The sequence below is a fragment of the Dipodomys merriami genome, unplaced genomic scaffold (genome assembly GCF_024711535.1).
Source record: "Dipodomys merriami isolate MVZ:Mamm:240054 unplaced genomic scaffold, mDipMer1.0.p SCAF_13, whole genome shotgun sequence".
In the NCBI taxonomy this organism is placed as follows: Eukaryota; Metazoa; Chordata; class Mammalia; order Rodentia; family Heteromyidae; genus Dipodomys; species Dipodomys merriami.
Window position 1 is genome coordinate 21,905,041 of NW_027202604.1, and position 11,498 is coordinate 21,916,538.

Sequence of the window (11,498 nt, forward strand, 5' to 3'; positions counted from 1 at the left end):
AGGAAAGGGTGATAGCAATAAAGCCTAGTGTCTGCTGCCACCTGGTGGTATTGTACATGAAATAAATGCAGAAATAGGTTGGTTGGGCTAGGTCCTCAACTTCTGTAGCCACAGGTTTAAGAGACCACCTCAGTCTTTCGAAATGAAAATAAATAGCGCTTGGCATGCATAATAAGATGTCCAAATAATAATTGGGCCTCTAAAAGTGCCCCACAGAACAGAGAGATTTCCAATGTGATTTCTAAATGTGATTGTTGGTTAGTGTGTGAATTTATTTTATTGCCAGTCCAAGTGGCAGTGGCTAGACAATCCAACCACTATGTCTTTGTTTGTCTTGTACTCGACATGAAGCATTCCACACAGTGCCAAGGAATTTCCCACAGTTCTGTGAAAAACATCATTAGAGACCTTTCTGAAGCCATCACAGGGCCAAGTCCATAAAAGATATGCCTAGCACCTGGAAGTGAAGAAGGAGGCGATTCTGAAATTTTCCTACATCCATCAAGTGATCCAGGACACGTGATGGTCTCCCCTCCTCCCCACTGGAGGATGTTGTTTTGAAGACTTTAGCCTCTCTCATGAGTTAAAGAAATCCAATCACCATAGGTGAGACTGTCCACAATGGATCGCCTTCCTCTCTGTCTACCAGGATTCCATAAGGTGTCCTCTGGAAAAGTTGGCCAGTATGGAAGATTCCAGCAACCCAGAAAGAAAAATAGCTCATTCAAAAGGAAAGGGATTACAAGGTTGGTAATGAAACTTAATTTCTTTCTTTTTGAGCGAGAGTATTTCATTGTTTCGTTAACCACAGTTTACTGTGATAATTAGAGAAAGTGGCATTTCTTTTTAAGTTCTATCCTTAGAGATGAAGACTCTACATGGACAAGGGGGAGAAGAGCACTGTTCTGGGTCAGGAAGCCCAATGGAAGTCATGTTTAATAAATAGAAAAGTCTTCATTTTGGCTAGGCACTGTTGTCTCACACCTGCAATCTTAGCTACTTGGGAGGCTGAGATCTGAGGATCTAAGTTCAAAGCCAGCCCAGGCAGGACAGTTCATGACACTCTTATCTTTAACCACCAAAAAGCTGGAAGTGGAGCGATGCTCAAGTGGTAGAGTGCTAGCGTTGAGTGAAAAAGCTAAGGGACAATACCCTGGCCCTGAATTCAAATCCCAGTTCCACTGTAAGAAATTTGTAATAAAAAAAATAAACCCTTTATTTTACCAGAAAAAGCTTGGATTTCCTCCAGAATTTAACTTTTAATGTGTCAGGAGACTAAAGCAAGTACTTAGTTGATATTGTCAGCATCAGCATTTGAGCTTTCTTGTATCCCATGTAAATACTATTATTTGGAAATATCAATAGTGTTTTCTTCAAAATAAATACAGAATCCGTGCTTTCCACATCTGTGCTAGCAAGTTTGGCTGCTGAAGTGTGTACTAATTCTATTTCACTAGCAAACACTTTTTAATAAAAATAGCACTACAGTCTTTGACCTGATTATTTCCTGCCAACGGCTAAACCATAAAGATAGTCATTAAGACCTCCAACATAGTATATTTTAGTTTTGAAAGTCAGTGTGGTGATTTGTTTCCAATTTTGGGGGGGCTTCTCTCTTAGCAGGTCTGTGAGCTATGTAGAAGGGAAATGTTTTTCTGAAGCCTGAAGTCTCAAAGTTCTGAACTTGTATGGACAAAATGAAATATTGCAATTTTTTTAACTTTCCATCAGAAGTAAGGGTTTTGCCAAGTGCCAGTGGCTCATATCTGTAATCCCAGCTACTCAAGAAGCTAAGATCCAGAGGATCACGGTTCTAAAGCAACCCAAGCAGAAAAGTCTCCATCCCCAAAATAGTCAACCAAAATCAGGGTTAGAGGTATGGTTCAAGTGAGCACTAGCTGAGTGAGCAAGTCAGATAAGCAAGTCAGAGGCCATGCATTAAAACTCTATCACCACTATTTAAAAAAAAACTAAATAGAGAAGCAGACAAATTAATTACCAACAAAATTATTTAAAGACTTCACAAGGGAAGGAATCTTTCTACAACAGAAATTGCAACTACTCTATCCCTTGGCTCCAGAGCAAATTGCCTGGAGCAGATCAGAGAGGGAAACACATTTTGTGGATTCACAGATTACTTAGAACTGTTTTTGTTTTGTGTTGTGTTGTTATTGTGTTTTTGACACAAGATCGCTCTATGTAATTCAGGCTGGCCTTGAACTTATGATCAACCTGTCTCAGTACTGAGATTACAGGCATGAACCACCATGCTTAGCTTAGAGTTGGTATTTTTACCCTAGGGGTTACATGTATAGGTGCTGTCCCTGAGCTTTTTTGCTCAAGGCTGGTGCTCTACAACTTGAGCCACAGCTCCATTTTCAGCTTTTTTTTTTTTTGGTAGTTAATTGGAGATAAGAGTCTTACAGACTTTCCTGGCTTTGAACTGCAATCTTTAGATCTGAGCCTCCTAAGTAGCTAGGATTACAGACATGAACCACAAGTGCCCAGCAGGAGCTTTATGTTTGTAAAATGAGTTAATATCCTAGTTCTTTGGAGACTATGTGAAGTAAATGAAATAGTAGACACACTGCACTCATTACAGTTTAATGTAATATAACATCGACTTGGTAACTGCTTTATGACCCCACCTCCCATGGATTCTTCAGTTTTTAGTTCCATTTTTGAAACTATATTATCTGTTCACATTTGAATTGTAGGTACTGATGTCATAAAAGTGTAACTTTCTGGTGAACTTGATACAAATTATTTTTATTTCCCTTAGATGGCACAGAGCTGTGTCTACCAACTTAGTCAAACAAAATGTGTTGGTCCCCAAAGAGGAGTCATCCGGTGAAAGTGATACAGAATTTCAGGAAAACCAACAACATCTGAGAAAAACCTTCATGAAGACAGTGAAGACTGCTTTGGGGAGAATGCTACCATGCAAGTGTAGAGGCAAAGCAGGGAGGTCCAGCAGGGAAAGCTCACCCAGCCCCAAGGAGGCCCTCCTTCCAAACATGCACAGCCTTCTCCCCAGGACTGCCAAGAAGCATCCATCTTCCACATTATTCACCAGACCAAAGATGAGAAAGCTCTCACAGAATGGTAACCAGAGGCAATTTATCATTTGGTGTCAAGGCTGAGAAAAATAGAAAAAAACAAGGAAGGAGTCTTTTACCACCTGCTGTAGTATGGAGGCAGAATGGCCCTTAAGGCTCATGGGATTGGGAGGTAGTTGGATATTTGGAAGGTGGAGCCTAAAGGGAGATCCTTAAGTTATTGGGAGTGGGCTCTAGAAGGGAATTTTGGGGACATTCCCTGCCCTGTCCTATAAACTCCTAAGACCTCTAAAGGCTGAGCAAAATAAACCTTTCTTGTTTGTAAGTTAGTTTTCTCAGGTATTGCATTACAAGGAATGACTAAGGCTGACTAACACGATACCCACAATGTGACAATTCTGTGGAGACTGTGTAAAATACAGTCTCATGCTTCACCTCCCTGTCCTGAGTCATAATTTGTATTGTAGCAAGATCCCAAGTTGACTCATATTGATGCATCAAATTAGATTGCTTTTAAGCTTCCAGTACATCCAGCTAGTTATCTATATAACAAGTCATCTAGCTGTCTAAATGTATGCATTTATATGCATGCATTTGCATAGAGGTGAATGCATATGAACGTATCCATAGATGCGTATTTTATTCTCTTTGCTTCGTTTCTGGAGAAAGTGGTGTCACATACTTTCCAATGGCTACTTCTCAAAGTGGAGGGAGGAGGGAGAATTAAATGAGTGAAACTCAGGATTGGTGAGTCATAACGAATGTGTGATTTTCCTATATATCCCTCTTAATGGACTCAGTGAAAGATTAACATTTGAACTGTTAACTTTAAGTCTTTTTCTTGCAATGTAGTAATAATACTGTTATTTGGGAATCTCTGACTAGCGATATAAACACCATTTATACTCTCTTCTGTAGCTTTTGAAGAAATTAAGCACATTTTATTTTTAGAGTAGTTTTAATTTTACAGAAAACTGAGCAGAAAATAGAGTTCATATATACTCCCTTTGTCTCCTCCACTCTTCCCCGCTTCCCTACCTAACATCCTGCCTCAGTGTGGGACATTTGCTTTAACTATTAGGCCAATGCTGATGCATTATTATCAATTAAAGTTCATATCTTCCATTAGGATTTGTTCTTTATATTATACAGTTCTATGGGATTACACGAATGCTTCATGTCATGGTGTCATAAATCTAGGATTACCACATGATAGGGAATAGTTTCTCCACCCAAAGTATCTCCTGTGGTATTTTTCAATGTCCTTTTCAGCATGGCTTCAGAAAACACACATTGTCCTGCAGCCTCACATTTCACACCATGGTCAGTCAGGCTCATACCTAGTAAGGCCAGGGCCCGGGGGTGGGGTGAGAAAGCAAAACCAAAGAAACCAAAAGCCAGTGGTTTCTAGCTGACGAATAGCCATTTCAAACACTCTCTGCTGAGGGAGAAAAATACAGGCATATAATCATTAAGCAAATGCCTGGTATGTATTGAGCTGTATTTTTCTGTTGAAAATAACAGAAAGAATATCCTTTTGTACCACACTGAGGCTAGAGTGTGAGAGTCCAGCAGAAAGCAAAGGACTACATGTCTATGCTTTTGTAGTTGTTGTTTTTTTTCTGCTTTTTTTTTTTCTATTGTTGGGTTGTTTTTTTCTATGTTAGTTGGAATAGCAAATTTCTCATAAAGACTTCTCCAGAAAATATGCAACCCTTCAGGGTATAACTCAAACATAATTACCCTGTCTTGGTTGTGACCCAAAGATAATTTCCCTTTTTTATTGGACTCTAACATATTTTTAACCTATCTAGTAAATGTGTTGTTAAATGTCTGTTATATGCCTGTCACAGAATTAGAGGTCAAGCAACAAAGAAAACAGACAAGGTCCCTGTCTTCATGGGTTTATAGCACAGAGGACTTTCAAACATGATACCAATAATAATACCTGATGCAATTATAGACCCCTGGGGTGCTATGCAAACACATCATGGGTGCTCTTATTTCAAGGAGGGTTCAGGAAAGGCCTCTCTGAGACCTGAAGGATGACTAAGATTTAGATGAGGATAAAGCAGGGAAGAAAGGAGCATATGTTCAGGTCTCAGTGTCAAGAAAGCACCAAGGCAGCATCAAGAAATGGGAATGGGGATAGGGAAGGCACTGGAGTAGAGAGAGCCAGGCTTGCTTCTTTCTTTCTTTCTTTCTTTCTTTCTTTCGTTCGTTCTTTCTTTCTTTCGTTCTTTCTTCCTCTTCTTCCTTCCTTCCTCTTCTTCCTTCCTTTCTGGTAGTACTGGGTTTGAACCCAGGGCCTCAGCACTTGTTAAACAAGTACCCTCCCACTTAAGACATTCCTCTAGCCTTTTGCCTTCTTTATTTCCAAGGTAGGGTCTTGCTTTATGCCGAGGCTGTCATCTTCCTACTTATGTTTCCTTATATTGCCGACAAATGACAGGTACGTGTCACCATGACCTGTCACTGGTTGAGATAGAGTTTTACAAAGTTTTTTTGTCCAGGTCTTGAACCATAATCCTCAATCTCCCTTTTCCAACTAGATAGAATTACAGGCATGAGCAGTCTGGATCTCACTTTGATTTGCATTTTTAAAGATAATTGTGGCTGGAGCCCATGATCCAGGCCTATAATCTTAGCTACTCAGGAGGCTGGGGTCTGAGGATAGATCTGAAGCCAGCCCAGGCAGGAAAGCCCATGAGACTCATTTCCAATGAACCACCCAGAAGCCAGAAGTGGAGCTGTGGCTCAAGAAGTAGAGTGCTAATCTAGCAAAAGAAGTTCAGGGACAGCTCCCAGGCCCTGAGTTCAAGCCCCAGGAATGGCACAAAAACAAAAAGATACTATGCCTCAATGCAGATATTTTAGTGTGACAAAAAGCTAAGTGGGAGCACAAAACCTTAGTTCAAGCCCCAGTATTGGCACAAATAAACTCGAATTGATCTAAAGAAAAACATCAGAGAGTCTGAAGGTTATCTGGCTCATAGATATAGGAAAAACATTCAAGTAGTAAGTGAATAACTGAGCCTTGACCACATTTCTGGAGAACAAATTTAACTTTGCTTCAACCAATAATGAATGCTCAAAAGGACAGCTTTGTACATTCAGGGGTCCTTTTCCTAATTCCACATGGTTGAAAACAAAGCAAAAGTAAGCCTCTGAAAGAGATAACTGCTTTGTCAAAACTGGATTGATTTCAGCTGAGAGCCCGGCCACCATAAAAGGCAAATGTGGGCAAGAATAAGCATCAGATGAAGAAAAGCTGATTCTATTTTTTTTTTTTTTAATTTTGAATCCCAAGGACAAAAGGCATAGAGCTACCATCTTCCCAAACTCCTTCCAAATAGCAAGTGTCTGAAACGTGATGCTCACATGCTGTCTCTTCCTTCTTTTTCTTCTCTTCTCCCCTTTTCCTAAGCAACTATTGAGCTGGATGTGGTGGAAGCAGAGGCAGAGGAGATACGTGGAGGAAGTACCCTCCTCCGGGCTCGAAGAACCACCAAGCGGTTATCCGTGACATCTCTTCCTCCAGGATTGCAAAAGGTAAAAAGGCCTACACATGTCAGTGTGTCAGTGTGTCAGTGTTTAGGGATTTGGGTAAAAACCAAGTTCTCTACTACCTTAAGTCCTTCATGTTAAAATTTTGAATGTGCTGTGGTGCCTTTCCCCTAGAATTTAGGACACAGAACAGGAGCTTTCCTGGTCAGATCCTTCTTATTCTGAGCTCAGAGCACTTAGCTTTTACTACAAGCTGGGCAACAATGGAGTTTGCAACTTTAAAGTGACTTGCTCAATTATTCAAATATCAAGTTCACGTATTAGCAACCTGACCTGTCTGTCTATGCGGTAAGAAGAGGCATTCGCAGGACCAGTCTTAATAAAACTGGCCGTGAGGACACTGTTCACCATCCAATAAAGTGGCCATTTGTCACACGTGGTTTGTGAGACTGAAGTGTGGCCAGGGAAACTGGGGAAGTGAATGTTTTTAAATTTAATGCAAATTAAAATGGAATTTAAATAGCTGCATATCAGCATAAGGAGTAACAGGTTGATTGATCCAGTATGCCCTGGATTTACTTATCAGAAGGATGAACCTAATTTTCTAAGACTAATTTCATTTAAAATTATGTCATAGTAGGAAAACTAGATTTCTTTTTTGAGGGGGGAGTTTTACTGTTACCATGGGTGATTTCAAATTCCTGGGTATAATCTTGCCTTTGCCTCCTGAATAGCTGAGACTACAGTTGTGCAGTGCCATGGCCAGCTGCCAGACAACATGCTGCTGCTGTGTGTTGTTGTTTTTAAGTCGAACTCTAAGTTATTATTACTACTCTCTTATATATGTGACAAGCTCTTAAAGTTGATGCTATGCGCTAGGCTCTCTTCTTACAAATATGAACACAGATAAATCTTACAACAGTGCTGGAAGGAAGGTAGAAAAATTGTCTTATTGTACTAACAACACTTAATTTTCCCAGATGATTAGAAGAGCCAAGTTTCTCGCCAGGAAGATTTTATTCCTTCTTTTTCCTTTCTCTCTCCTTCCTTCTCCTATTCTTTATGGGGGGTGGTGGTGGTGTTGGGATGGAACCCAAGGTCAAGCACATAGCAAGGATTCCGTTGATAAACTAGATCCTGCAACTCTGGTTATTAATTACTATGCGTTGTATTAATTATACTGTTCAATTGTTCTGTTCAGTATGGGTGGCCAATAGTAACATGCGATGAAATTAATTGAAATTTTGAAAATCCACTTCCAGACCTGGGCCTGGGTGGCTCACTCCTGTAATCCTAGCCACTCAAGAGGAGTATCAACTCAGGAGTAGCTAAGATTTGAGGATCTGAGTTCAAAGCCAGCCAAGGCAGGAGAGTCTGTAAGACTGTCATCTCCAAACGCTTGAAGTGGAATGGTAACTCAAGTGGTAGAGCACTAGCCCTGCAAACACTCAGGGACAGTGCTCAGGCCCTACATTTAAAGCTCTAGTATTGGCACACACAAAAATAAAGTCTACTTCCTCACACTAACTACATTTCAAGTGTTCAGTAACAATCACACGTGGCTAGTGGCTTTTGTATTAAGCAGCACAGATAGGTAAGATCTCTACCTTTGTAGAGGGATCTATCAAATAGTGCTCACAGCATCACTGGCAGATAACACTAGAATCAGGTTCACATTTTCCTTCATGTATGAGATTCTTATCACACCCCTATCATGATCTGAATGATTTCTAGGTTTGGGAGACCCAAGAGTGATCTAATGGACATTTTGTTTTGGAACTTATGGCAAAGGAGAAATACATTAAGCGATGGTACTACAAAACAGTAGGGTAAGGTTAATCTTTGGAAAAGCCAGTAGCCATCCAGATGGGGAAAATGGAATTTGATCCCTGTCATTATAGCCAACAATTAATTCTTGTTGGGTTTTAAGTAGGAAAGGCAAAAATCTTAACACTTCTGGGGTACATGAGTATTTTCATGATTACATGACAGGGAAGGAATTTTCAGTATGTGAATAGCACTTACCATAGAAGATAAAAATGGATCAATTTGGGTGTACTTAAAACTGAGCATTGAAAGACAGAATCAGAAGGTGTTCACTATGTTGTCCACTATCTATAGAAGAGTTTTGTTTATCCCACAGTGTTCTCAACATTGTATTCAAATTAGCTGCTCACACTGTAAAATTAGGGTATTTCAAATAAAACTCTAGGAGCTAACTTCATCCTGGAGAAATAGGAAAAATTTGAGATTTTTGAGGGTAAACAGTACAGACTGCAAAGAGATACACCTGTGTAGGACACATGTTTTCTCCAGACCAAAGTTCCACAAGTAGTCCTGTCTACAAAACTTGCCTTAACACTGGATTTTGTAAGTCATATCAAACTCAGAAATAACTTAGTGACTACCAAGTGGAGGATGAAGTCCTAGTATTGAGAGAAAAGTAGAGTAATAGAAGATCATGGTAGTATATACCTGTAATCTCAGCACTTAGAAGGTAGGGCAGGATTGTAAGGCTTTTATATTCCTTCTTTCTCTTCCCTCCCCCCTCCCCTTTATTTTCTTTATGGTACTGAGGTTTGAACTTAATGCCTTGCACTTAGTATGCAAGTGTTCTACCATCCAAATCATGTCTAAAGTCTTTCTTTCTTTTTTTTTTTGCTTCTTATTTTTCAGGTAGTATTTTGTTTTTGCCTGAGTTAGCCTTAGACAACAGGTCTCCTTGGAAATTATACTCAGTTTATTAAGATGGAGTATCACTAACTTTTGGCCCAAGTTGGCCTCAGGCCATCATGCTCCAATCTCAAAGTATGAGTTACCATGTCCAGCCTTAAGAGGACTCCAAGTGTAAGAACTATACAATGAGACCAAGAAACAAACACAACTAAAAATTAAGCACAAATAAAAAAGACAGGAACAAATTGGAGTCTTACTTTAGATAGATGAAGGAAGGCTCTGAAAATGTCACTCAGACAGAGCAAGCTGGCAGCACAGGTGGTAGTTTATTTCTAAGCATTCTCCTCAGGCAAAGGATAAAATCCAAACATGGTCTACCATCTTGCTCTGTGTAGATTTCAGAATTACCCCAGTGCTAATTATTAAGCACCAGGAGAAGGAAGGATAAACTCACTAAGTCTAAAATGGCATACTAGCTCAGAGCGAAGACTTAGAATGGTCTCCAGAAGCAACCGTTAGGATTGGTAATTGCAGCCAGTAAGCCAGGGACAATTGGAAAAGTGTCAGGCATAGGGCAAAAAGAGAATCCATTGCTTGTGTTTATGTTCAGAAACATAATATCCATGAAAATAAGGAAACCTGCAGAAACAAGAGCAAATTAACAACTGGATCTAGTGATAATGAGCTTTCTGGGGCACTGGTCCACAACAGCTCCACATTCTCCCTGTGCTCAGTATCTACACAGTAATTTCTTCTTCTCCTTACGAATGACCTATTTTTTAATCCTGACTCTATATATTCCTTCAGAGCCAATCTCATTTCTCTGCACCCTATGAATCTCTTCAAAGAGAGCTTGGGGCACAAAGGAGATACATGAGGCGCGTGAATAAGACTCCAAGCCAGTGATGCTATGTGGCAAGTGATCACTTTGGAAAAGAATGTCCAAAGGGTAACAATTCTTATTTATGTGTCATCACAAAAATAACATTGGTATTTCCTAATATGGTATACTTTTGCATTTTTACAATAGGCACCATATTCATCAAAAAAGAGACCACACTTTCCAGCATTAAAAAGAAAGAAACGTGGCATGGAACACATCCTCCCCAAATCAGATTTGACAGTACGAAAGCTTCAAATGCAGGTAGTGGATGAAAACTTTTCCTAAGCATCAAGCTTCAGTCCTAACTGAACACACAGCCCAGCCAGAGAGCATGAATAAGGAACATAATTAACAGCCAGCATTAAAAAGTAATGTTAGTGGGGGGCATCCTGAGAGGCTAAGGAATGGCTAAGAGCATGTAGGACTATGCTGTGTACCTAATAAATATTAAGTGGATTGCATTAAAATGAAGGTATACACATGGGCTTTTCCTTTGAGAAGAAATGAGATCGTCTTTACCACTAGGTGGTAAATGCATATTTTCAAGCTCTGTTTGCTATGACTTTAAGTAGAATAATGCTTTGGGACTTGTAAAATATCCATCAATTCCTGAACTCATCTCTCAGGAAAAGCAACTATCACTTTGGTTTTGCAACTCATGGCTTCATTTCTTTGCATCTGTCAATAGGTGGATGATCTCATAGAAGCAGTGACTGATAAATCCATGAAGCTTCTGGCACAAAGATATGCAGAGCTCCAACAGTGTGAGTTTCTAGGGGATGAAATTCTTCAGTCTTCTAAGCAGTTTCAGAGGATATCCAAGAGAACCATGAGGAAGTACAAACTGAAAAGTGTCTGTTTCCCATGTACCTGCTGCTGCTTCTGATTTTGTTCCTCTCTTGATAAAAATTCCCTGTAGGGATTCTTCTCTTGGTGCAGTCCTGAATAAATCTCTGAAGTAAATTAATCAATGAAGGAGTACATTTTAAAACAACATTTTACCCAATAATTCTTTATTTAAAAAGAGAGCTTTTGTGGGGGGGAGCTTTTTTTTTTAACTTTCAGACTATAGAAGCAAATTATACTTTATAATCCTTATTATAAATGGAAAATAAAAATCATTTAAAGAGTATAACAATTCTCTAAAGAAATTTTTCCAATGACTTGTTAGATGAAGTTAGAGAAAGTACTTAAAAATGTCATAACACTTTTAATATGACTACTACTGAACTAATTTTAAATTTTTATCTTGAGAGAAAAGTTCTTATCAAAATTACAAAAATGTTGGGCTGGGAAGGTGGCTCAGTGGTAGAGTACTTGCCTTGCATGCATGAGACCCTGGGTTCGATTCCTCAGCACCACATACCAAAAGG

General features: G+C 39.5%; 1 protein-coding gene across 1 annotated transcript; it reads left to right on the forward strand.

Annotated features, from left to right (window-relative positions):
* The first annotated feature begins 621 nt into the window (after window positions 1-621).
* On the forward strand, window positions 622-11,011 carry CUNH3orf49 (chromosome unknown C3orf49 homolog). The gene is made up of 5 exons (XM_070019277.1): window positions 622-746; window positions 2,783-3,105; window positions 6,487-6,611; window positions 10,273-10,386; window positions 10,814-11,011. Exons 1-5 carry the CDS (start codon window positions 622-624, stop codon window positions 11,009-11,011), a joined length of 885 nt encoding a protein of 294 aa, XP_069875378.1.
* Window positions 11,012-11,498: the final 487 nt, after the last annotated feature.

What these genes read in the sequence shown, in the direction of transcription:
- CUNH3orf49 (XM_070019277.1), top strand. Translation starts at nt 622, where the DNA reads ATGGATCGCCTTCCTCTCTGTCTACCAGGATTCCATAAGGTGTCCTCT. An exon ending in TTCCTCCAGGATTGCAAAAG is followed by an intron (nt 6,612 to 10,272) that starts GTAAAAAGGCCT and finishes TTTTTACAATAG; the next exon opens with GCACCATATTCATCAAAAAA. An exon ending in TACGAAAGCTTCAAATGCAG is followed by an intron (nt 10,387 to 10,813) that starts GTAGTGGATGAA and finishes ATCTGTCAATAG; the next exon opens with GTGGATGATCTCATAGAAGC.